At 41.1% G+C, this 26,998-nt stretch overlaps 3 protein-coding genes across 12 annotated transcripts in view; 2 read left to right on the top strand and 1 right to left on the bottom strand.

Moving 5' to 3' along the window:
- Positions 1-826: 826 nt before the first annotated feature.
- Positions 827-5,254, top strand: chrna9a (cholinergic receptor, nicotinic, alpha 9a). The gene is made up of 7 exons (XM_072463912.1): positions 827-898; positions 977-1,122; positions 2,461-2,615; positions 2,733-2,916; positions 3,593-3,944; positions 4,211-4,752; positions 4,928-5,254. The coding sequence occupies exons 1-7, from the start codon at positions 853-855 to the stop codon at positions 5,096-5,098; spliced, it is 1,596 nt and encodes a 531-aa protein (XP_072320013.1). The 5' UTR covers positions 827-852; the 3' UTR covers positions 5,099-5,254.
- A 1,817-nt stretch (positions 5,255-7,071) lies between these two features.
- LOC140378001 (uncharacterized) lies at positions 7,072-8,484 on the top strand. Its single transcript, XM_072463631.1, has one exon. The coding sequence runs from the start codon at positions 7,072-7,074 to the stop codon at positions 8,482-8,484; it is 1,413 nt and encodes a 470-aa protein (XP_072319732.1).
- Positions 8,485-11,413: 2,929 nt separating this feature from the next.
- Positions 11,414-26,998, bottom strand: part of slit2 (slit homolog 2 (Drosophila)) — a 78,980-nt gene continuing 63,395 nt past the window's right edge. For 2 of the 10 annotated variants that reach the window (XM_072463968.1, XM_072463965.1), the window contains 25 exons: positions 26,086-26,106; positions 24,109-24,259; positions 23,899-23,973; positions 23,629-23,772; positions 23,300-23,443; positions 22,958-23,124; positions 22,632-22,764; positions 21,994-22,062; positions 21,526-21,597; positions 20,963-21,034; positions 20,791-20,862; positions 20,027-20,190; positions 19,806-19,838; positions 19,144-19,268; positions 18,948-19,045; positions 17,707-17,846; positions 16,837-16,860; positions 15,667-15,760; positions 15,281-15,418; positions 14,894-15,134; positions 14,683-14,813; positions 14,452-14,606; positions 13,799-14,156; positions 13,511-13,725; positions 11,414-13,071 (listed from right to left, as the gene is read on the bottom strand). In XM_072463968.1, coding sequence (XP_072320069.1) covers positions 12,815-13,071; positions 13,511-13,725; positions 13,799-14,156; positions 14,452-14,606; positions 14,683-14,813; positions 14,894-15,134; positions 15,281-15,418; positions 15,667-15,760; positions 16,837-16,860; positions 17,707-17,846; positions 18,948-19,045; positions 19,144-19,268; positions 19,806-19,838; positions 20,027-20,190; positions 20,791-20,862; positions 20,963-21,034; positions 21,526-21,597; positions 21,994-22,062; positions 22,632-22,764; positions 22,958-23,124; positions 23,300-23,443; positions 23,629-23,772; positions 23,899-23,973; positions 24,109-24,259; positions 26,086-26,106 — 3,293 coding nt within the window. In that variant the 3' untranslated portion in view covers positions 11,414-12,814. Of the gene's footprint in view, positions 13,072-13,327; positions 13,372-13,510; positions 13,726-13,798; positions 14,157-14,451; positions 14,607-14,682; positions 14,814-14,893; positions 15,135-15,280; positions 15,419-15,666; positions 15,761-16,836; positions 16,861-17,706; positions 17,847-18,947; positions 19,046-19,143; positions 19,269-19,805; positions 19,839-20,026; positions 20,191-20,790; positions 20,863-20,962; positions 21,035-21,525; positions 21,598-21,993; positions 22,063-22,631; positions 22,765-22,957; positions 23,125-23,299; positions 23,444-23,628; positions 23,773-23,898; positions 23,974-24,108; positions 24,260-26,085; positions 26,107-26,998 lie in introns of all 10 variants that reach the window. The other 8 variants (XM_072463970.1, XM_072463966.1, XM_072463974.1 and 5 more) reach the window with 6 other exon arrangements.

Below are 26,998 nucleotides of genomic sequence, written 5' to 3' on the forward strand. Positions count from 1 at the left end.
TAGAGACTGATGAATCTAATTCAAATATTGAGGGCTAGGTAAAAAAGACAAAGTATTCAACTGTTACAAGGGTGCTTTATTCCTGTACACTTTTAACTTTTAAACTAAATGATCTAATCCTATATAAGTGTCTAATCCTATGAAACCCCACTTGCCACATGTTTAATATTGCAATAAGATAAGGACAGTTGGGGTTAATGAAGGTGCAGAACTCGACACTGGACAGACTTCCAGAGGTCAGACTCGCCGGTTTCCATTTTTTCAGCGCTTTTCAGACAAGGCTGAAACCCCTTCTTATCTGCGATCGAACTGTCGCGCAGACTTCCCCCCCGGACAGAGGAGAGCCGTTCGCGGGGTGAAACGCGATCTGGCGCGCGCGGAGGTGTCCGTGCGGGCGGCGGTGGCGGCGCGCGCCTCACTCACCGGGGTTATGAGTGCGCGTGACGGACACCTGTCATGGGCCGTGTACCGTCAGGTGTGGATGTGCGCCGGTTTCTGTCCTACAGCTGATTCCGCCCTTGTACACCGGCGGATCGGGCTGCGGGCGTCGCGTTACAGCCCCGTCTGCCACCCGACACCCGCGGACCCGTGTGTGCATGTGTCAGTGGGGAACGATAGCCCCGGCTCCTCTTCCACCGCCGCGCTCCACAAACTGACGACTAACTAACAAACAGACGCGTTTTCTGACAGGATGTGACAATTCTTGGTTGTTTTTTGTGTGTGCTGCTGTGATCGAAGTTCATCCAGGTTTAAGAGGAGCCAGAATGGGGCGCGGGATGCACTGATGCAGAGATGTGGACCCGGTGACTCCTCTGTTAAGGCCTGAATCCTGCTGCTTGAGACTGGGTCAAAATGAGGAGGGCAGCGGTGCTCATTTGGATAAGCCTTTTGATGCAAGGTCAGCGCCTCGTGTATTTGTGTATCGATCGATGTGTGTCATGGTGTTTGAGCCAACCTGTCCACTCTTGGCCCTCAGTGTCCCACAGTGCTCGGGGTCACTACGCTCGTAAACTGCTGAATGACCTGATGGAGGATTACTCCAACGCCCTCAGACCAGTGGAGGATACGGACAGCGCACTCAATGTGTCGCTGCAGATCACCCTGTCACAGATCAAAGACATGGTGAGTTCACAAAATAATAATGCTATAATGATAATAATAATAATGCTATAATACTAATAATAATAATACTACATTGAATTTTAAGTGCCTTTCAAAACACCAAAGGATTCTGTATAAGACAACAAGACAAAAAGCTTTCAGTGACGGTGTAATAGTGACAGTGATAGTGATAATGTGGTGTAGGAATGTCATCCTCAATATGAACAAACTCTTGAAACAAATACAGCCTAAAAGGTGCTCTTATACAGTATTGTTCATCCTTTAAGCTATATGGCTTATTTATATTTTATAGCCTAAATAACACATAAGCCTAGAAGGATATCAGGCCCGCGCGAGTACCTGTTGTTTTTTTACTTCTTCAAAGACAAGCATAAAAACATATTATTATTTATATATATATATATATAATATATAATTTATTTACATGTTTTACATGCATATTTATATACGTTTTTTATTAAAAAATAAATAAATCTACATTATTATTATTAGTAGCAGTAGTATTAGTATTAGTATTAGTATTATTGTCTTAGCCAGCAATTCTCAACCTATGGATGGGGTCCGTGGTCTCCAGAGGTTCCTTAAAAAGAGGTCAAATGTTTGAATTATACTGAATTGCACAGTAATTCCTTAATTAAATGAAAGACAAGAAACATTTCATGTCTAATTCTGCATATTGTATTGAAAAAAAGGATTTCCTCTTTGAAGGCTTTCCATGGGTTTCAGAATGATGAGAAATAAGAACCGTTGTCTTTGTGAATAAGAATGTAAAACTAAATATTAGTCTATATTTTTTGAGAAAGTCTTCCTAAATATTGCATAAAACAGGAAGCTAAACCCCATAAAAAGAACAAACGTATCAAAGATATTAGTGGTTCAAACAGGTTTGGAAATAGAAGCCAGTGGAAGCAGCAGCAGGCACATCACTGTGATTACCTTTGGTTACCTCTTCCTCAGGCACTCAGTCTGCAGCAGCAGTCATCTGGTGAGGCAACTGGCAATCAACTTTTAACCTAACTATTGTCCTTGCCTACACTTACTAGACTCAATCACACATGGCAGTGTGAAATTCAAGTAAAATAGGAAGAAAACAACAACTCTTCTGCGATTTTTAATTGGCCTACACACAGCCCATCACATAAAGGTTGTGCATTTCCAATTTCTTGGTCTAAATTCCATACAGAGTGGAAGTACAGCGCTTACGTAGCTTTTAAAATGGAGTAATGTCCCATTTTCATCACTAGAGGTCAGCACGGGATAGTTCTAATTTATTTGAGGTATTCTTCAGGCAGATCTCCCTTTAACTGACCCCACGGGCCTTTGGTGTGTTTGATACAGGATGAGAGGAATCAGGTGCTGACCACATACTTGTGGATTCGCCAAGTCTGGCACGATGCCAATTTAAAGTGGAACAAGGAGGACTATGATGACCTAGAGATGATCAATATTCCCAGTGACCTTGTTTGGAAACCTGACATCGTCCTCTACAACAAGTTAGTATCTTTACTCTGACCATGGAGTGCAATATAGTTTACAGAAGTCAACAATAACATGTAGGCTATATGTATGCATATGAAGGTATAGCTGATATGATTTGTTCTTGTCTGCAGAGCTGATGAGGAAGAGGACTCTGGCACGTCTAACACCAATGTAAAGCTTCGCTACAATGGAGAGATCATCTGGGACTCTCCTGCCATCACAAAGAGCACATGTGTGGTGAATGTGGCCTACTTCCCCTTTGACTGGCAAAAATGCAACCTCACCTTTGGCTCCTGGACCTACAACGGAAACCAGGTCTAAGAACATACACAGCTTTTTGGGAATTTATTTGTTTATTCATGTTTCAGTGGGACAGTGTATATTAATAAACGTCATTACAATTTAAATGTCCCCAAATCACCAGATGTAGTAATAGAAACCCTGAAAGTATAGTCCATGTCAAAACTCACATGCATATCACATTGTGGTCTAATAAATTAGCATTAAAATACACTTAAAATATATATTTACAACACTATCAAATTATGAGAAGAGAAGTAACACTATTGTTAATGCTCCCATTTTTGTGATTCAATCAGCCACTTTTAGGCATTTATTTTAAAATTCTGAAATGATGGATCCTCTCTAAAGGTATTCCTAAAACTAAACTAAAATTACTAAAATGGAAAGAAGAACAAATTTGTTCTGCTTCAGTGGAGTTAAGCAGTAGAAGGATTGTAGACCATGGTTACTGTGGCTGCATAAAGAAGGGGAGAGAGTGTGCATTTATATGAATAGCAAGAGAGATAAAGGCTAGTTTAACAGGCTGACAGTGAAAGCAATCTAGACCACCACCACCACCACCACCAGCACATGTGGATTGGAGTTACTGAAGCATGCCTCAAACCACCAATATAGACATTTCAGAGATGTCTAATGGGTCACTTTAGGGCAATCTTCCTGACAATGTCTTGACTGTGTCTCTGCTCAGGTGGACATCAGCTTAGGAATGGACGGCGGTGATCTCTCTGACTTTGTGGAGAACGTGGAGTGGGAATGCCACGGCATGCCAGCGGTTCGAAATGTGATGATGTACGGCTGCTGCCCCGACCCCTACACAGAAATCACCTTTACCCTGCTGCTAAAGCGACGCTCCTCTTTCTACATCTTCAACCTGCTCCTGCCTTGTTTTCTCATCTCATTCCTGGCACCGCTGGGCTTCTACCTACCGGCCGACTCGGGGGAGAAGGTGTCCCTGGGTGTCACCGTGCTGCTGGCGCTCACCGTGTTCCAGTTACTGGTGGCTGAGAGCATGCCGCCTGCAGAAAGCATGCCCTACATAGGTAAGATATCCCACTTAATTTATGATGGAAAGATTTTTAGGTAAATTTAAAGCATTAGTGACTGGTTTTAGTGGTGCTAGTAATCAAATAAACATTGAAACCAAAAACGTATGTGTGAGTGTTAGTTTTTCTAAATAAGAAAACGTTACCTTTTAGCAATGAATATTCAAGTTATAAATACAGTGTTTGTTACGCAACTGTGCTTATTGTTGATGTAAGTAATTATCTTTCTCGCACCTTCTGTTTTTTCCCGTCTTTCCCTTTAGGAAAATACTACATAGCCACTATGACAATGATCACAGCCTCCACGTCCCTCACCATTTTCATCATGAACATTCACTTTTGTGGCGCCGAAGCCAAACCAGTCCCTCACTGGGCCAAGGTGCTCATCATTGATTACATGTCCAAAATCCTCTTTGTGTACGAGGTGGGTGAGAACTGCACCACACCGGAGAGCAAGAAAACACCCCTGTTCTCCGAGGAGCCCATGAGCGAAAAGAGCATCCACATGGACGATTACTACGGTCAAGATGATACATACAAGTACGGCAAGAACCAGAAAAGTCAGGTGAACGGCAACGCTAACAGCAACCACTACAACAAACACGTATCCCGCCTGGAGAGGGGTGAGGCCAAGCGGGAGCCCATTCAGAGGTACCACCACATCATGAGGGACGAGTTAGACTACCAGGCCCCTTCAAACCTGCAGCATCTGAACGGGGGTCTGAAAGAACAGCTTCTCTATAACCCCGAAAAACCACAAGTTCAGGCCTGTCTCTACTGCTGCCCATGTTACCAGCATAAACAGGTCTGTTATTGTTGGGGCGATGACTCCATTTTCATTTAAGAACAGAATGTGAAAGATCATACTACAGGGTTTACTACTCAGTTTGACCCCATATTCAGTCTGTGCTTCCCTCCATGCATGTTGTTCATTTACAGGCACAAAAGATCTCAACTATTATCCCGTTTTATTTCTTCAGGTTTTCAAGAACATCCAGTACATCTCCGACTGTTTCAGAGAACAGAGATCGACTTGCATCAAAGTGGCAGAGTGGAAGAAGGTCGCCAAGGTCATGGATAGGTTCTTCATGTGGATCTTCTTCATCATGGTCTTCCTCATGAGCATCCTTATCATCGCCAAGGCATCTTGACAGCTCTTTATAGAGATGATGGACCTCAGTAGACAACTATCATGCAGTTTTGAGTAACAGACACCTGTACAAAGCCAGTATCCATGGGTTTCCAGAATTATGAGAAATTAGGACACAGCGAATAACAATTTCAAACATAATACTGTATATTTTGAATGGGGGAAAAGTCCTCAAAATGTTGCATAGAACAGAAAGTCCCTGTAGTTTAAAATTAAGCTGGTAAATGATTAATGGTAAATAAATAAGTGGTGCCATGATTCAACCCCGAAGACATGATAGTTGAAGGCTCCAGCAGTAAGAGTAATACAGATTAAAAGGCAAGTATTTTAATTTATTTTTTTAAGCCGATCACAAACAATTAATGACAAGGTTCAACACATGTAGCTTTTCTGTTTGAACATTTCCTTCACAAACAGTTATTCTTTCTCTGAGTTACACCGGACCCTGCCCTCCATCGAAAATTTGACATCACAAAATTCTAGGCCGTAAACGCATTCCATTTTGCTCTTTGTGCTTGTGTTGTTTAACGCATGATTTGGCATGGCAACAGCATCAGATTCACCCGGGCTCTGCAGGGTTAGTTAAGCTCAGGTGTGTCACGGCGGTAGAACGGTAAGACAATCTAGAGCTTGTCAGGGACATGCATGGGCTTTGCATTATGGATGAGCGTGGAGCCAAACTGCTGGCTATAGGCATTATCTTACGTTACACTTCAGCTAGCAAGCAGTGTTGTGTTGTGTTAAAAATACTGACGAATAGCACATTTGCTTTGCATTGTTTATCTAAGAAAGGTGTTAATTGGGACATGTTACAACTTTAATCTACTTTTAATGTATGAATCTAAGTCTACCTCTAGAACTAGAAGAATGATACAGTATTTGATGACGTGATGACTGTTTACCGGTTCAATAAATTGTTGATATAAGATCAATCCATTCCTTGTCTTAAAAAAAGTGTTGCTGTGCTTGAAGAACTAAGGCATTTCTTCACTGTTGATGGGTCATTTTGAAGGAAATGTAAAGTAAAATTGTGTTGTAATCAGGTAATAGTACACATGTTTAAGTAATACCAGCATGATAAAAAATCATGATGTATACTGTATGTTGGCTTTTACATTGTTAAATCTCATTTTATAATGCAAACTACAAGCTCACACTCGCCACTAACACATACTTGTGCATACACGCACACATACACATACACATACACATACACATACACATACACATACACATATATGACCTAACAACAATAATACTGCATCAGTAATCAGTCAGCTCTGCAAATGTTCTTACTTCTTGCACTTGTTATCTGAATGTGACGAAATAGGTTCCAGAGTTTTTCAGATTCTCCAAAAAAACAAACTTTCCATTATTGATCTACGACAAGGGTTGCGCATTGATTTCACATAAGACCATACACAGAGCATGCGGGTCCCTCTTAACTCTGTGAACATTGGCCCTAAAGAATTCCAGATAAGGGCAGAAACTGAGTGCTTCAGAGACAGACTATTGGGCTAAAGTAAGTCCAGACGAATGATGAAGATGGCTATTGTTCAGACACTCCCACCCTGTCGCGGGCTATAAAGAGTCTTCAATTGTCTCCAGTTTTTATGAAGATTTGCAAATGCAGCAGGATGTCAACCAGCAGCAAGCAACTTTCGACTAGCAGCTGTACAGGTGAGCTCTCTTAAACCCTTTAATCCCTTCTTAAGCCAAACAGCTAAAAACAGTTGGATTATGTGTTGGTTGTGTATAGTTTGTTCCATAATTCTGAATTTCTACTCATTTCTACTGGCAGTTGTGTTGTATGTTAAGCATTTTCCTAGAAACCAGATGCAGGTACACTACACAATGTTTTGTTTTTTACATAAGTAATTTACATTTACACCTACTCATTAAAGTGTAATGTATATTAACAATCTTCACCCTCCCTCAGGCCGGAGGACATCTCCCTCCTGTTGTGAAACCAGAATGGTTTTGCTGGGAAAGACAGGAAGTGGGAAGAGCTCTACAGTGAACACCATCTTGGGGCGTAGGGTCTTTGATTCGAGGGTCAGTGGCACATCCGTCACCCATCGCTGTCGCAGGGCATGTGGGGAGTTTCATGGACGCCATCTGACCATCCTGGACACCCCCGGCCTCATGGACACTCGGCAAACCCCTCAGGAAGTCCTCAAAGAGTTGAGAAGGAGCGTTAGCCTCCTCTACCCAGGACCTCATGTTTTTCTGCTGGTCATTCGGATCGGGAGGTTCACTGAGGAGGAAAAGAAAGCAGTGCGACACATGAAGCAAGCCATTGGATCAAGCACACTTGCTTTCACTGTGATAATTTTTACTCATGGAGACCATCTTGAGGAAGGAGCAACAGTACAGCAATGTTTGATAGATGAATGTCCGGATCTGCATGAGCTTGTGGCCAGTTGTGGAGGCAGGTACTGTGTCTTTAACAATCACTCACTGAGAAGCAAAGAACAGGTATCAGAATTGTTAACTCTAGTGGATACTGTATTGCAAGCCAACGAATGGCAGCAATACACTGGTAGAATGCTCCAGAAAGCTGAGAATGAGATTAAGTTGCAGTTTGACACACAGGAAATGCTGAAGAGAAAGCAGGAGACAGAAATCAAAGAGTGGTATGAAAGAGAACTTGAAGTGATGGAGGATAGAAGTAGGAAAGAGCTGGCTGAGATAAGGAAACAATTGGAAGAAGAAAAGGAAATGGCGGAGAGAATAGCCATGGAGATGGAGGAGGCCTTTAGGCAGGAGGTCAAAGAGATCAAAATGAGAAGTGAGGAGAGAAAAATCCATGACATGCTGCGACTGATGGAAGTGCAGCGAATGGAGGAGGAAAGAAGAGAAGCCCTTCAGGCAAAGCTAGACAACTTGACCAAGTTGTTGGATAGTCAGGTCAAACGTGAAGAAAACCTCAGAAGAGCGATGGAAGAGATAGTCCGTAGGAATAGAGCTGAAAGTGAAAGGAAAGACAAAGACAAGGCCTTACTGCAAAAAGAGGTGGACAAACTCAGCCTGAGCTTATTGGAGAAGAGCCGTCGGGATGAGGACGGGAGGCGGCAAATGGAGGCCGTTGTGAGGAGACAGAGGGAGGAGAATGAACTGGAGTGCCACATGCTGGTGGAGAAATATAGGGCAGAAAGAAAGAGGGTAGAATATTTGCAACAAGAGCTCAAAGCAATAAAAATAAAGTTTGGCCAGAAGAGAATCACAGACATCAAAAAAGAGAAAATCATAGGTCCCACGCTGAGAGAGGAGCCGCTTAAAACATACAGCAAAATGTCAACTTTGACAGGCTACATCCAAGAGATGGGACTCATGGGCGTCAATGCAACGCTTGAAGGGATTGGAGCCCCATGCTGCATACAGTGACCACTTCTCTGCATCTAAGGGCTTGTATGCACATATGTGTACATGTACATTTGATAAGAAATGTACATGTAAAAATATAAAATTGCCACAATTTTCTACTTTCACTGGGCATTGAAAGTTAAGTTAATCAAAAAACCACAAACATCCAGTTTTTTTTTATGTTTTCATTGCTATGAATTTCAGTCAGAAGATGCTTGTATAGGGGCCACAGACACGGTGTAGAATAAACCGGGCTATCCTGATCTGCTGCATCAACCCCTTCACATGGGCAAATCTGAAACTCCCACTGATCATGCCAGAGGACTAAGAACCAAAAGGAAAATATGCTGTTCTTATCATGATTTTATGATTATTATGATTGTTACTACATGGTAATTATACTGTATCATAATGTTGTAAAATAATATATTTATTGACTGTGTGCTCACTGCCTCTTCAGTAATGCCACATATCTTCAGCCCAGCATAAAGCAGCCTGATAGTGACTCAGACAGATGTCCCAGAGGCTTACATGTTGAACCTGAGAGGATTTTTAAATAAAATAATAAAATGTCATACCATAATGAAAAGTCCAGTTTTCATTCCACAGCCATTCTCTCCCTCCATTCAAACCCTCCACTCAATCCAAACCAGGGCTTCTTCTCCTTCACGGCCTCCATGGCTTCAGCACACGTGATATGGTGGTCTGGCTTATGAGGGTCCAGGGCAAAGGAATCTCGGGAACATTTTGACTGGACCCACATAAAGATCTGTGGCTTTTCCTTTTCACAGATCTCCTCAACACCATGGTGTGTTTAATTAAGGGATATCAGCGGCAGAGAAAATAACGATACAATAATATAATATTAACATTAAAGTCTAGATTTTGATGGGTTTTAGATGCTTGAATAAAGGTTAATAAATAAATAAATATTCCAAAATGTAATTGATGAAATGGTAAACACTTTCTTGTCTTTTTATTGCCATTTACATGTGTGATCTGCAAATAAAATCAACTATTTCTCAAATGTACCCATTCTATTGGCCCTAATCATTGATGAACACTAAAAGTATATGCCCTGAAATTAAATCCCATCAGCCCCATATCTCCACAACCTTACCCTTACCACAGACAAGACAAGGAGCTGATAGTGGACATGAGACATTGTTCTATGGTTTATAATTGTAATTTATTTTTTGAGGGAATAAAGTTTTGTGTCATTGGAGTTAAAACTATTTAGAAAACAGACACAGGAAAAAAATGCAATAATATATCATGATATGTTGTATTAAATTATATCAAACATTTCAGTAACACCAGTGACTGTAACATAAAATTTCTATAAAATGTGAGTTTTTACAAAATATTTTCACCTCAAACTTAACATTCCGTATCATACTAGGATTGTATAATTTCACTACTAAACCTGATTAATTTAAGAAAAATATCTATACTGTTACGAGTGAGCATAGTGAATCTTTTCATAACCATGTTTTCCAGAAAAAGGCTTTTTATTTAGTTTTTTTCTGACCAGGGAAATATTTGCTCACATATTTCTAAACCTAAAACATACTGGTCAATATGCAGAGAACACCAATGATACAAAATCAAGGGACTTTTTTACGTATTTACTTTATTTTCATTTGAATTTGGCACATTGTAATGACACAGAAATAGATGACGGGGACTGAGCTGTCAAGAACTGGACTAAAATAATGTTTGACATTTATAAAATTGAAAAATTGACTTTTACTTTGAACCTAAACATGAACAAATTTAACAGACACAGGGACAGGTGGGATCAATACATGACACTTTATTTCTTATTTCCTTCTGATTTGATCTTTTCACTCCCCAGTCTTGTTTTGTTTGTTCTGTTTTACTCATTTAATTCTAACCAAAAAAATAATAATTTGGCACATTGTTGTAGTATTTGTTTGATACTTGAAAAGTTTATCCTTATAAAAAATAGGGCTGCAACCATTAATAAATTGAAAAAGTAAAAAAGAACTGCAGTCGTATTTTGATAATTGTTATAGTTATCTGGACTACACAGACTAAAACACATACAAAGACCTTTTTGTAACAAAGACAGAGGCATTAATAAATCATTATCAAAATGTCAAAAGAGAATAAACATCATTCAGATTTTTGTCAATAATACACTTTATCTGTAAATATTCAATATCCAAGTCTTCAGTCACCACTTTTTAACCTTTATTTGGTTGATAATGTATTCAAAAAGTCAACTACTAAAAAAATTGTTAGTTTCAGCCCTAATTTGAAAAGGATATTTCTACATGCTAACAAAAAGTGACAAAACTAGGGCAGAGACATGTTTCTTTTAAATCAATCTTCTAAAAAGAAACAACAGGAAAATTGAACAAGTATAATCTTGGGCAAGAAGTCAAATTGCTATTCTGTGATGTAAATAAATCGTCTTATTTCTTGCTTGATTGTGAACACACTGTGTAACACTGAAAGAGAGAAACTGAAGCAGGATCACACTTTATCCACTTTTTAAACATTTATGGCCCTGGACAGAAATATTATGTCCCCCATTATCAGACTGATTAGTTGTACTTGATTGGTCTATTTAGGACATTTCTGCAACAGTCAAAGTGCAATTTGTTTTTTTGTTTTTCTACTTTCCAATTCATCAAGAGAAAAAATATAGAAGATAAATGCATTTGCAATAATGTCAGTGTAAACTCCAACACAAAAAGGATGAGGAGGAAACAATCTGCCTAAAAGTAAGCAATACGCCTGCATGCAAGTTGTTCTAATTTACAAGTGAAGGATTTCCACTGTGGACTTCAGGGTATTGGTGGACTTTATGAGTGCTTTTAAAGCATCATAAGTATTTTATATATATATTTAAAAAAAAAGATTGTTTCTGTTGAGTGTTTTAAAAGCTGCAGAATCCTATGTGAATAAGTCAAAAGTAGGATTTGTGAGATAAATATGGTGTTTAATAAAACAATTGTCATGAACTGGCATTAGTCTGTGCATGAACCAGGGGGAAGATAAAGCACGATGCACATGTGTAGAGGTGGGGGACATATTTATCTGTTACACAAGTCGCCCCTGTACAGTAGGAGCAGGAAGTTATATAACATACAGATCAAGATCCAAGTCTATGGTACAAAAACTTAGCAGCAACATGTTAACATTGGAGATCGAGGGGCTAACAAAGTAGTTCATTTAGAAAAAGTCACAGTATTCTTTAGCATAAATTTGTTAAAAAGGTAAAAACAGTTCTAAGCATCCTCTAGGGTCAATGCTACTCACAAGATCTGTGTGTAAAGTACATAGTACATAGGGAAATACATTTTTACTCTAATATAAAAACCTTCTGGTAATGACACAGTACAAACTCTCAGGAATTGCGACAAAAATATACATGTCTTCACGTCACATTTGCAGAATAAAATGTAACTAAGATCTCTGGCAAGCACAAGAATAGATTCAGTGATCAAAATACATTGTGTTCAACCAAAATAAAAGGACAACATTTTGTTAGTTCAGCTATTTTGACATGAAATATGTTTTTTAATACAAAAATAAGGACAAATATAAATTAATATATATTAAAAGAATCAGATTGATACATTGGAGGTCTACTGAAAAAGTACATGTATTTATGATACAATAAATACTTGTCATCCGTGCCGCTGGGTGGATAAACAAACCATAGGGTGAGTGCTCATGAGTTATTCAGTAGCTGTATAAAATGTGCCCACAGTCTCTGTAGTTGAGTGGAGGGGCACTGCTCACTACTGCGACTGCTCTACTGTGCCTCAGTGCAGCGCCTCTACAGATGAGTCCATGCTACTACTGGTCTAGGTTACTCCTAAAACAGACAACACACAGATAGGAAGCAGGAAGTCTACAAGAGGCAGTCAGTGCATCACTGACCGCTGAGTCTTCCAGGGAAAACACAGTGGCACATCACTGTGGTCATCAGGACCAACAAAAAGGAGCAGGGAAGTCTGTCATGGAGTCAACTCTATGTCCTTTTTCTCCACTTCATAATAGAAAATAGTCAGTTCTTGAACTTTACAACACGCTTTGACATCCCCACCGAGGAAGCTTCATACATCATCTGGCATAAAACCTTTTTTTTAATTTTAGTGTTTTTGTTTGTTTTTTGTTAAACTTTTTTTTGTTTTATTTTTAAGGGTTTTTACAAAAGAGTTTTAGGAGAGTGTCCAGAGCAGGGGATTTCCCAAAACAATTCAGGGCTTTGGACGAAAAGGTGTGGGTCCGGTAAGGCGGGCAGGAACACCATAAACATCTAAGGAGAAGGGAATCTGCCAACGGTGCTGTGTCTTTAGTTGTTTTCTATTTCTTATGAGGAACATTTTGTACAGCCACATTTGACCACCTTTTCCACTTCCTGAACGAATGAGGATCCGTCAGTGCACTGGAAGGTGTATTTCCTGCGTTTGCTACGTAAGGGGGTGCAGCAGGTGCCCTGTCCATCTGCCCCCCCTGGGCAGCTGCCCCTGCACTCTAGGCGGGAGACCTTCTCCTGGGTTTGGCACGCCGCATAGCCTTGCTGTCTCTGGTAGACGTCTCGGACGCGTTCCCCTCGACAGGCCACCTCTGCATGATTCAGAAAAAGCACATGTCAGACCATGTTTGTATTTGAGAACTGGTTCTTAAACATTTTACCTGGTTCATTAAAGGGTTTAAGTGCAACATCCAAATACTTTGATCAACACATAATAACATCACAGAAAAAATCAAAAGAGAAGGAAAAGTCACAGCAAAAGAATCCCAAAATATAAAAATAATTGGCGAAGGAATGAAAAACAGAACAAAAAGAAAGATACAGAGAGATTTGAGCCCACAGTCTCACCTGAGTAACACCCCATGTGGGGTTTTGAGGTGGCTCAGGAGATGCTGAGTTTTGGATTGAAAGAATAGAAATGTTAGACTCATATACAGCAGTAAGATAAAGAGTTTAGTAATTAGCAAGAAGCTGAGAGATGTGCAGTTCATTCACACAAACACACATATTCTTCATTTTAAATGTGCTCACCTTTATCACAGGCCTCTCCTGTGTATCCACTGTTGCACTCACAGTATGCTTTGCCCAGGCCTGACACTCGACATCTGCCATGCTTGCACCGAGAAGGACTGCAGGGGCTGTTTGCTTCTTGCTCTTGTTCATCACATAAGACCCCAGCATACCCAGGCTGACAGCGGCACGAGTACGAGTAAGAGTTAATAGGAACGCAGCTCCCGTGCACACACCTGGACAGAAAGGGCAAAATGTCACTCCAGAGCGTTCAAGTGTTGTCTTGTTGCACATTGCTTTCACACTTACTTGTGCCCTTCGCAGGGGTTGTTGACCTGCTGGTCACACAGCGTTCCTGTCCAGCCTGGGTGGCAGGTGCAGCTGAAGCCCCGGTGTCCCGTTGGGTGACAGTCTCCCTGCACACACGCTCCAGTCTGGCAGGGTAGACATCCGGGCTCCACTCCTTGTCTCGACCCCTTGTTGTTCCTCTGAACACTCTCATAGTCCACTCCTACGCTGCCTGGTCCCAGCCCCACCCCGAGGTCCTGCAGCTTCCCATTGATGTAAAGGTTTCGTAAGCAGCCATGGAAACTGGAGCCATTTCTGCCCCCAGAGTTGTGCTGTAGTGCAGACAGTCCACTGGAGAGAGAGGCGTGTTTTGGCATACCTAAAATAAAGCAAAGGGATGCATTATTCTTTCGTAGCACATTTCTACACATTGTCTAAATTAACTGTCTCAAAAAGTTTGTGTTTATAGCTTGTGTGGACTGTTTGTGGCAAATGCATAATTTATGCCTAAAGTTAAAGTACTACGGCCTGTGAGAGCTGGCCCAGGGACCTTGAGTGGATGGTTATAGTAAAAATACCATAATGAAGGCATATTTTATTTTATTATTTTGTAATATACATTTTTGGGTAATTTGTTATTAATACAGCTCTTTATGTCTGCAAACTATACTCACCACCTAAGTAAAGAGGAGAGTCGATGTTCAGTGTGGACTGTTTGCTGATGGAGCTGATGGTTTTGGGTGGACCACCATCAATGGACAGAGAAAGAGTGTCATCGGAGGTTACCAACTCCACGGCATGGAAGGTGCCATCATTCACTGTCTCAACACTGTGAAGGATGCACAGAATGTGACTTCATACTCTCCATATGTAATGTTATTGCTGGTCCTTAGAACGCTCCATACCTATAAATGGCAGAGGGAGCATAGGATCCTGTATCATAGCTGACCCGTAGTCTCCCCCTGTATAGCTCCATGGCGATATGGTCATTGTCCCCTTTGTACAGCAAAACTCCACTGTCTTCATCCGTTGCGATCTAACACATCACACATTGTCCTTGAACAGTCGGCTCACACACAAAAATGTTCAGATGTGTTTTGATGACGGGGCACAAACCTGCAGGCTGATGTTGGTGTGTGGCGCCAGCAGGTTGGACGGAAGCTGCAGATAGGACTCCCGGTTCACAAAGTTGACGCTCACTAATGTCTCACAGTGCTCGCCCTCGTACCCATGGAGACACTGACAGCGAGGGTCCATCCCCATGACAACACATTGCGCCCCATTGAGGCACTCGTAATTGTCGCAGGGACTTGTGCGGGGCAGGACCATGGGTGGGGAAAACTCACAGAACAAGCCACTGCAAAAGATACACATGGTCTGGGAATGCATATCCGGCAAGAAACACAGGAGGGCACCCTTTCCACACTAAACATACTGTAATATCTTGTAGTTTTTGTATTGCCGACCAGTTGCAAAGTAGAAAATTGTCTTGACTGGTCTCACCTGTATCCTTCTGGACAGACGCACGTGTATCCATTAACTGCGTCAATGCACTGGCCTCCATTTTGACATTTGTTCTCTTCACAGTCGTTATAATCCACTTCGCAATGATCGCCCACATATCCAGGAGTGCACTCACACCTAAACACAGACCAGCAAACATGACACATGCAGTTAGACTCATCTTTAAATGGCAGAACATTCTTATAGTACGAGACAATGGATGAAGAAAGTTCGCGCCAAACTAATCAAATGAAAAGTTTAGTCAGATCGTGATAGATTGTGTCAAAATTTGTAGCCTCTAAAGGAATCCAAGTAAAAAACGCCAATAGCAACAAATGTATACATGTTCTCGAAATGTTCACAGAGTCTGTGGGAGTTGCACTCACTTGTATCCCTGAGGAGTCAAAATGCACTTTGAATCATGCTGACAGGGGTTCAACTCAGGGGCGCAAAAGTCCAGTTTCTCCTCACATAGCTCCCCTGGAAACAAAACATACAGATACACACCTGAAATCTAGAACCACTTTTTGTATTTTTCCAAACTAGAGGTGTAATATAGCATTCTTCAGTATATAAAAGTAGCTCAAGTTGCAACAGTGTGCACGTATATGTGTGTTGATGGATGACTCTCGAGAAGGGCCCCCACATAGTGGTCTGATAAATGATCTCATCTGTGAGAATGTCATTTTCCATAATATTCCCTGGAGTATCCGGCTGTTCTTCAAACTCCATGGTCTAAATGGCTCACTGATGAGGCACCATATTACTGACTACTGCTTTGGGGCCGGTAAGAATACGCTGAATTGTTCAGCACAGTATGGTGCAATACATTGTTATTTATCAAAGGGAAATCATTGAAGCATTTTACTGCTGCTGATAATGGTTAAGTGTGTGACCTTCAAAAACTTTGTGTTTATACATAAGCAAAACCACGCTGTGGAACAACCCGATAAGCTGGGTCACAACTGGTAAATACATTTATCACAGGAAACGTTTGAATAAACATTGTTTTTGCTTTCATGTTCCCGAACAAGATCCAAGGTTTTTTGCCTAAAATCCTTAAAAACAAGTCTGTGTAATGCCTCATTCATCCAGAAGTGTTCCACTGTAGAAAGTGGTATTCATCTGAACGTTTTCAACTCTCATCCAAGAGTCATTCTCAAACTACTGTTTTTGTCATTTAAATTTCCAATTGTATAACTAATAATTTCATACCTTTGGCACAAACCCTGCCTTCATTTACTGCTTTATTGGAGATAAAGGAGAGTGCAATGACGAGGAGCAGGCTGTGGAAATATTAGTAAAAAAACATGCCCGGTTCCCAAGGGTTTGCATTGTTAATGCAGTGGTGGGTTCACGCGTAGGTCTGGAACTACAGGAACATGTATGTACAACTAAGGCAATAACAACACATCTGAGCAGGCGAACGCACCCAGCAGTCCCTTTGAACACTACATGCACTGCTTACATGAAACACACAGGTCTTTGGGAGTACATTTCACTTGTGCCGAGAGAATGGAAAAAGGGTGGAAGGAGACAGAGAAGAGCAGACTAACCTCTCTCCACCTCATTGGTAGCAGCTGCGACACATGCACACACAAGAACAACAAATGACACAAAGCAGAGCCGCACTCAGAATTAAGCAAGTTGAAAGACAGAGAAAGGGAAGCAGGTTAGCAGTCACAGCTGGTCGGAACACAGCAAAGCAGACACACATTACAGTGACAACCACCCTGTACTTGAGGCAATGTGCTGCTCCGTTATGTCAATCCACCTAGTTTATAGCCATTTGTTGGTTATGGTGGACTACACATACATAGACATTGCACTGTACCATTTTGATAATAGAATAGCATTTTGACAATTAAATCTACAATGTGAGTGGTATTTATTTAGTATTTAAAGGTTATTGCTCACGCTGTTTTGTGGTTACACTTTAATAATCATTTCTTGTCCACTGCATTTGACCAATTCATCATTTGTGTCTGGAAAATCCAGCCTCACTGCTCTAGCAGCGGATGATAGATTTGGTGAGATGTATCATTCTGGCATTCTGGACTTGCATGTAGCTGGGGCCACGGGTCAGAGGACCACAGTGGAACCCTGAGACTCCTGGTCAGGACTATGTAGATTGAGAATAAGTTGGTTGTGCTAGATTAATCTGATTTGATTTTAGTATGATTTGAAGAATTCAAACTTTATTCATATCACATGTGTATGTAAGGAACAGATTCTGCACATGTTCCCTTTTGGATTAATTCATTATATCTGTCTTTCTCTCTAAAAACAAAAAAAAAAACAGAGGAAAAACACACAATTCTAGTAGATTGTTTGTTGGATATAAGTTATGTGTAGTTCGCTGATAATTAACAGACCTTAAATGAGTGAATTTTCAATATTCAAATACAAGTCCCCTTCATGTTTACCTGTGTATTCTGGCGAGCACATGCAGGTGTAGTTGTTGATTCCGTCCACACACGTTGAGTTGTTCTCGCAATCGTTATCTTCACAGTCGTCAATGTTGATCTCACACGCGTCGCCTTCAAAACCCTCCGGACATACACACCTGTGGGAACACAGTACACGCGGGTATTTAATCACAGCAAGGTCTAAAGGATGTCATTATTCTTTCAACGTGAGCCTCAACGCTATCACCACACACACATGTTTATATAGAGCTGTAATGTGGGTCTAATATTGAGCTCTTATGCAGCACGCACACTGGAAGATACATTTCTCATTACATAGTCAGTGGCAGCCATGAATATTCTAATCTTCACACAAACAAAACAAATGACAGTTCAAATGTACTCACAGTATACAAGTTATCCCTCTCTTTGTAAATACTACACCGCCTAATAAATAGGAAGGATAGTTCCTGTCCGACTCAGATTCAAGCGACGACAGAGCAGCGCCCCCATCGTCTTGTGTTAATTAAAAGCCACTTATCATTACTGGCGCAGCACCACTGAAGGATTTGTCCAATCAAAATAATGAGCTAGGACCCTTGCTTTAATTGTGTTGGGAGCTTACGGCTAAATGCACCAGAACTTTGCAAAAACAGTAAATTCGCCATTAAGGGACATTTAGGGTCTTTTTCAACAATAAGTGGAGATGAGATATTTTCTTTAACATTAGTGGGCTGCAATTGTTTGACAATTCTGCAGAACTATTTTTTATTTATTTATTTGATATGGACATGATAATTACACCTGTCCATAGGGGGCTTTTAAAGGGTTTAGAAAAGTCTCTGAGCAGCACTGGCCTGACTTTAACCACAGTTTCAGAGTCCTGCTGAACATTTTGAGTTCAGTTTGTAGATTTAGTCCAAAAGAGGATTTAAACTTTGGAACAAGGCAATCCGCACGGTCAGAGTCTCCGGGGTTCGGTCTAAGAGAGCCCTGAAAACAGCTGCGGCACATCATTATTCAAACAACTAAAAATCTGTTGAGGTAAAAAAGTGTTCAAAGGTGAAATGCTTGTGCTTTTCAAAGATTTCACAATGATGCAATCTCATGGGTTTCTTTGTTCGTTTGTACAAACTTGGGGGAGACTTTTTTTGACAGAAATTCTATATGAGAAATCATTGCATGCCTGTACAACTTTAGATTTGACAAACTAAAGCATTTAGTAGTAGCCCACAACTTCAACTAATAAAACTGCTCACCAAAAGTGGCTTCCCTCTCCTTCCTTCAGATGGCATGTTCCTCCATTTTGGCATGGGTTACTGATGCAGGCGTGAATTGGCTCCTCGCAATTTTGGCCCTGGACGTAAAAAAGTAAATGGTTCAGGAAAAATACAAAGATAACAGCTAATGTTAAGGGTAAATCTCGTTGTTGTAGTGCTAATAATGGCTCGGTACCTTGAATCCATACGGACAGTTGCAGCGGTAGTAGTTTACAGGATCATTGGTGCAGGTGCCGTCATTTTTGCATGGGTTGGACAGACAGGGGTCACACTTTGCCTGTATGTTTATGTCCACGGGTCCTACGACAAGAACGCACCGTGTTAAAAACAGAAACATACACAAGTATAAGGTACGACCACTCAGACACGAAAAATATGCACATTCCACAATCCTGCAAAAATATATGTACTCTAACTTATTTTGTATTAAAGAAAAATAATGACATAATAAAACTGGCTGTTGTGAAATGCAGAACATGTTTAAAGTGCACTATGCAACTTTTCTGGTTGAGGGGCCGCCACTCGCTTGTCTCCATGGAAATGTTATTGCTTTGCCTGGAATGCTCTCTCAAAAGCAATAAACTTGTCTACCTCCATGGACAAAAGTAGGAGACACGACTAAGGCAAGTTTGAGAGGTGGAGAAGTGCCCCTGCTCGTATTTATGCAATTAATGTTTGGAGATTTGCAGAAGCATGGCATGTACAAAAACACCGTTGGTAAAAACACAAGGAGTGAAAAGGGAAAGGTTCAGTTGGTTTTAGGCTCATTGGATTCAAAGCACTGGGACTGTCTTCAGGGGGAACGACTCAACACGTAGATTTGAAAGGCTACTTTACCTGGCACCAGAAAACCACAAGGCCCCAGGACTTCTACAGTGCATCACGTTAGGTTAAAAATAGGTTTCAGTCATATGTCCAGGATCAACGTTAAATCAAGTTTTTAGGTGCAACAATCAAATGCAGAAAGCTACAATAACACTAGACATATTTAAAAGTAAAATATGGCAACTTGTGGTCTCCTTTAGGAGTCCTCAGCAGGTTGCTTTGTGACGGTGTACCTGTGCATGTGAACTTCTTTGAGGGGGTGGTCAGGAGCAGTTTGTCAGTCATGTCTCCAGGCCCCGCACAGCGCGCGATGCCTGGCTCTTTGTATCCACTCTTGACCCAGTCCGAGAGCCACTGCAGGTGACAGTCACAGTGCAGAGGGTTTGCCCCCAGCGCCCTGGCAACAATGAAGCAGACAAACACCAAACATAAACAAGAGGCATGTTTGTTAAGTGTATTTTATACATCATAAATCCTGAGCTACACAACAATCAGTCAGGGAATGAATACAAACAGACTGCACAGTAGATCACTGCCAAATTAAATGTGAAGGTGTGAGGAATTTTATTGTGATTCATTGCTGGCAGTGTTCTCACTTAAAACACCTTCAAAAACAAAGGATAACTGAAGTGTTGTGGCACTATCCATGGTGCTGATCCTACTTCACACAGCCGCAGTCTTTGAACTTGAACATTCTTTTACCATTGATTTAGCTTTACACATATTGTGTTTACATTTATTGCAGGCGGATATTGGTGGATATTTATAATATTTACACTTGCTATTCACAACTTCATATATTTTATAAAGAAGTATGCAGTTGTTGCTTAGTGACTATGGTACTACTCATACGATACATATGGCACATACTTATTTATGGCCTTTCTTGAATTGTTGAAATGTTCTGATGGTGATGTGCTTTTTTATACGCACTACTGTATAGGCTAAAATCAGTCACTTGAGTAGCAGTGATATATGTACACATGCGTGCACTCACAGGTGGGAGAGTGATGATAGGTCTTTGAAGGCTCCCTCTGGTATCAGTGATATGTCGTTGCCATGGAGAGACCTATGAAATAGCACAAGGAGCAGAGTAAAGAGGAAATATAGAAACAGTGGAAGGTTGGGGATCAGTGGCACAGCTCTCACTGTTATCGGCAGATACTCACAGCAGACGCAGAGACTTGAGTCCATCAAAGGCTCTCACGGGTATGCACCGCAGACGATTGTAGCTCAGAATGCTTCACACATACAAAATAAACATGTAAATTTAAAGCAGCGCACTGCTACGTATATTAATCACAGTGTTAGGGGCAGCAATCAACTAAATACAGAATTTAGCAAAATAGACAACCCAGCCAAGTGCATTACTCCAAACATAGAGTGTATTTATTATAGGTAGTTTTTAGGTTCAAGACCACAGAGACCACTCACTTTTCTGATTTTCTCCGAACTTTTGCCCTCTAATCTCCTCTTTAAAAACCCCAGTGATTAGCAGAGGAAAATAGCCCTTGGTAATTCTAAACTAATGCTGTTTATTTGTACAGTGGCAAACTGCAAAGTTTGTGGAATTGACTGTGCTCACTGCTGTTGAACCCAAAATACAACGACAGACATATATTTAGCCAATTTATTAGTTGTATTTTGATAGAGCTAAAAACATTCTGAAATGTCGAAGCTCACGTATGCATGAAAGAACAAAATGCAAAGTGACATTAAAGGCAACACTCACAGCGTAAGCAGCTCGGACATGTTACTGAGGCTGTGGTTGGACAACGTGCTGATCTGGTTGTTACTCAAATCACTGAAAAGAAGCACAGATACATCAAACGCATGCGTTGGCAAACACCACGAGCAGAACACAGCAATTTTCTACTAGCATTGAATGGTCAAGTCATGTTTTTCAGGTGCTATAAATTCAAACAAACCCAGCTCAGCCAGATGTGTGTGTGTGTGCAGATGATTAGTGTTTCCCCAAGGCCGAAAAACAATTTATTTGAGGCGTGTTGTTGCCAGCTAGTTCAAATTAAGCACTAAAACTAAAAGACTAAACCTTGATATTCATATGGTGTGTTTAGTTCAGTGATTATTATTATGCTTAACAGGGAACCTAATATTGCACTGTTTTTTTTCTCTATAACTTCTTCATTGATAAAATGCATGCGTGTTGTCTGCAGATATCGTACTTAAATATACTTACATCAGTGTTAGATGCTTGTAATTTGAGAACTCTGCTGGCACCTGGGTGAAGTGGTTACCATCCAGGTATCTGAAAAAGTAAATAAAATAAAATAACAGGGAGCAAATGAGTGATGAGGTAAGAGGAACAAAATTAAGTTATTGAACCGCATGGGAGCAACTCCTCTCTAGCTCATTACAGCGAGAGTTATAATAAACTGTTGAGTTTAATATTTAATTCCCTCAAAGGAAACACAACGAACGTGACTGATACTGCTGCAGTTAATCTTCTGAATAAATTAAGTATTTGTTAATATTTGAGAAATGCATAATTTGGTGAATTAATAGAAATACCTCACGGCTATTTCTCATGTTCCATTCAAGACTATCATTTTGTACTCTGTAGTAATTGTCTCTGTGATGGGCTTCAGCAATAAAGCACTCTATGAGTCACATGAGTGTCTACCTCTCTGTGAAACACTATAATGACAGGATTCTTGTAAATTAATTGAGATCAAAGATTTATTTCCTTTGCTACATGCAATAACTCATAGTGCAGTGGCTATTACCATGTCTTTGAAAAGGATCCATTTCAAGAATGTTTTTCTCTTTTTTGGGTGTTATGCTGGATGTACTGTAAAATATCAACAGCGGGCTCACAGTTCAGTGGTCTCCTTGGGTAGTCCTTTAGGCAGCGTCGTGAGGCCTTTGTTGCTACAGCGCACCACAGTGTCCAAGCAGGAGCATTCAGCAGGACATCTCAGCACAGGGGAGCAGCTATTCTCATCATTACCTGAGGAAAACAATGACAGCGTGATTTGCAATGCACCTTTAGTCTGTATTAAGATATTTTTGATACAATGCTTCCCAGTTATTTGGATTTGGAATAAGCACAAAGAGTACTGTTCATGCAATTTTCATCTAAATAAAATAAATGTCTCTTTAATCTGGTTTGGTTAGGATTACGATTAGAGTAAGGGCCATACCTTCTTCACATGCAAAGTCCTGGACTGCTACATCCTGAATGGGGATTTCCTTTAAGAAGTACGGGCTCTGACAGCGTGGGTTTCCAGTGACAATGCGTTTACGCCTCAGCCAATCCCCAAGCCAGGCCAGGTGGCAGTTACAATTGAAAGGATTGGCCAGAAGGTTGCTGTAAGAAAGATATTGTTAATCAAGGCACATAGTATATAGTTTATATTCATCATTCATACTTTCTTTCCTCTCAAACATACTGTACAGTAATTTAGGAAATGATTTTGCGTTAAAATTATGTGTCCAGGCTTGGGACAGGCACAGGACACACCGGCGTAAGAATAGTTACTCACAGGGTGGATAGTGAGTGCAGCGTGTCGAAGGCTCCCGGGTTCATAGAGGTGATCTGGTTGTCATATAACGACAGCAGGCGCACTGAACTTAACCCCACAAAACTGCTGTTGCTTACGCAGCTGATGTGATTACTCCTCAGCATCCTTAAAACAGAAACACAATCAAAATGTATGTCGCATTCACAGCAGTTGATTATGATAATATCCAAATATGAATAATGCATGCTCATATGTTTGAATGTTAACTGTACTGTATATTGTGAACGCGACATACAGTGCATACTCGATGTGCTAATGTGATTGCATGTGCATGTGTGTGTGGAGCTCACAGTGTCCGCAGGCCGCCCAGTCCCTTCAGCATACGGTGGTGTATATTCTCCAGCCTGTTGGAGGTCAAGATGAGCTCATTGACCCCAGCGGCTCCTTCAAATGTTCCCTCCTCGATGTCTGTGATGCGGTTATTGCTCAGGTTACTGCAGCAACGTAAAGAAAGATGAACAGAAATATTATTAGTAAAAGAAAACCCACAATCTACAAAGTGTGCTCTCAGTGTGACTTTGCGAGCACCCTGCTATTTTCACAATATAAGTCTGACTCACATCTTTCGCAGGTGAGGCAACTTTTTGAAGATTCCTGTCGCCTCGAGCACAGAAAATTCATTGTTGTTCAGCCGCCTATAAGAATAGAAGAAGCCAGTTGGAGACAAAGAAAGACAGTAACATAGAAGGCATAAGATAAAAGTCATCTGAAGTTTGTTCTCTGTACCACACACGGATGGGCTTTGTACTTTGTCAAGGTGTGTGACTCACAGTTCGGCGGTGTACTGCGGGATGTGGTCGGGTATTTTGGTGAGTTTCTGGTTAGAGCAGTCGACCGTGGTGCCCTCACAGCGGCACTTCTCTGGGCAGGCCAAATCGGCGAAGCAGTCTCCCCCGAGTTTGCTACGATAATCCTCTGTACCTGGAGTCAATGTACAAAGTCAGCAACGTTTCACAAAAGAAATAATGTTCCTTTGGCATCTGTATTGTCAAACCGTCACTCTGAATTGCTGAAGTAAAAAATATGATGCATTATGATACATTTGAGATCTTGCAAAAGCCATAAACTCATAAAAGTTCATATATTAAAGCTTGTGTGTTAAAAATAGGCCAAAAAACATATTCATAGACAACTTTGACTTCAACATTTACGGGGATAGGTTTTTTAATTATTGGCAAACACCACACACCAAACTGCTTATGTGACAGGCAGAAAAGACAAGACCAAAGCAGAGTTCAACCACACACAAACGGAAGGCTGGAGGGTTAGAGAGGAGGAGGCTGCTGTCTCTTGCATCTTGACCATGCTGCAGGCTTGGCAGTGCCGTTCCATGGTGCTTGACAGAACCATGTTCCACTATAGGACCCTGCAGTCACATGGTTAGATCAAGCACAAAGGAACAACCTGCTGACCGACTGCTCCTCCGCTGGGACACAGGGGTGGGACAGGACGGAGGACAGGAGTAGAGGACACTGAGAGGGGAGGGGGAAGATTAGGGATGAAGAGGTTAGTAAAAACAGAGGACCAACAACCAGTGTAGGCCACTGCCAGTGTAAACTCTGATTCTTGTGTACGTTCAAATCCCAATACATACCTCATAAGCACACAGTGCAGACAGTAAGTCAATGTCAATCCATTTTAGAGAGTTGTATTGAATATACTGTATCTAAAATATTATGATTTGTGTGGCTATTCCTGAAACTAAGTTTATGAAACTACTTTTATGAAAGGTTTATTGGTTTGGCCTCAAAAACAAGGTCACATTGGGGCTCAAGAGTGGGAAGAAACAAAGAGGAGGCTAATCAGGCATTTTATAAAACTTAAAGGACACATTGTGATTGACCTTGACTGTGGCCTTAAGTACCTCTGCTATGGCATCTCACGTTTAAGAAATTAAAATTAAATGTATCTACTGAAAGCACACCTTACTTATATATTTATACAGTGAGGCGTTCCCTTTGGGTTCAGGGTTTGGGTTTGCACTACTGGCTGCTGATTGAATTACCAAGCTAATGCAGCGTGATTTGACAGTAGAACTGCTCAGAAGTTTTGTGAGTGTTGTCCAAGAAAACTTACCAAACAGTGTGAATGAAGCTAAAAACAACTCCAGGTGTGTTTTTCATAACGGAGTAATGTTATAACATGGTCAATTTTGCATTATGTGTCGTTTAAGTAATATATACATTTAGTTGTATTGTGTCCATTATTTTCCCCGTTCACTGTAATTATAGTGGCCAATAGTCTCCGTCATCCCTATAAACTTTAATTAAATTAGATTTTTAATTTATTTTTCCATCAATACTATAGGAGACATGCATGAGGAGATCCACTTTCCACTGTTGAGCTCCACTGGGATGGATCGTTTTGGGAATCTCAAAATAACACTCGGAAAGGTTAAAGCGATAAGGGTCCAGCACAGGGCACAGGGAGGGAACCAGGCTGGAGACGCAAGAAAACAACAGGCTGAAGAGAGACAATGGGGCGTGGAGTCTGGAGCAGAGACAGCGGTTCGCACAAAGGAGAGAAAATTCCAGCAGCACTCAAGGCAAGAGAAGCAGTGACTTCTGGGAAACCGTCAAACAACTAAACACACCCATTCGGGAAAGAGTACACAGAAATTAAAGTTGTTTAAAGCATTTAATCTGATCAGTAAACAAGAGGAACGGTCAGACAAAGGGATCAATGTAGTAGAGGTCAAAGGGCGGGATCCAGGGAGTCAGGAGGAAGTGTGTTTTTAGATTACTTACAGCCCACATGTTGGTGTACTCCTGAGTGTGTAAGGCGGTAGGCAGTCGGAAAGAGAAGAAGGGAATTGCTGCGTTTATTATAAAAGCTGTTTTTTACTGACTGCCAGATCGGTGATTACTTCAGTAGGTAATGGTTTGTGAACGCTGAGAACCGCGGTGGCAGAACATGACATTCGTTAGGTGCCTTCAACCAACAAACACTTTGGTGGATAGCCGCTTGATTTAAATCTGTTTTTGTGCTGACAACGGCGCAGATAAAAGAGTCATAAATAAAAGCCGAGTGTTTAGTGCAAAAAAAAAGAAAAAAGAAAAGTGTGTTTTAGTCTGCCGCTCCCTTTGGCATCAATCAAAGAAGCGTTTGTCGAGATAAAACCAGAATTGAATCTCTGCAGAGTTGAGTTGTTCAAACAGAAATTGGATTTGGAATAATACAGCGTGAAATAAGACTACACAATGCATATTAAACTGGCGGATTTTAGGCGTATTGATCTTTTGGGGCAATACCAAGGTTGCACTGGGGGATGGAGTGTGTTTATTCAACTTTACAGCCACAAATGTTCCTAAATTATTCAGCTTTGCCCTGTATGTGGCATGTGCGCTTTGAACGGCTGGTGCTCCGGGTGCGCTTCACAGTTAATGACTACACTGGTGCTGCCGTGCGCCACTGTGGTAATGACCGCCGTTAGCCCTGCGTTGATCTCATATGCATATGTGATTTACATATTTGCCAGCAACCCCCCTGGGCACCCCAACTGTGTGACCTTTTGATGTAGTGCGCACACAGGCTCACGCGCAGGCATTAGCCGTCATTACATGTGCAAAGATGTTAGCATGTCTGGGGGATAAATGCACTTTGTCACGGTTAAGTCTTTTACTCGGTTAGTGGTGGTGAGCTGCTGACAGTGGCTGTGGT

This window comes from Eucyclogobius newberryi, unplaced genomic scaffold (genome assembly GCF_026437365.1).
Source record: "Eucyclogobius newberryi isolate DKJ021-1_F unplaced genomic scaffold, fEucNew1.0.hap1 SCAF_4, whole genome shotgun sequence".
Lineage (NCBI taxonomy): Eukaryota > Metazoa > Chordata > Actinopteri > Gobiiformes > Gobiidae > Eucyclogobius > Eucyclogobius newberryi.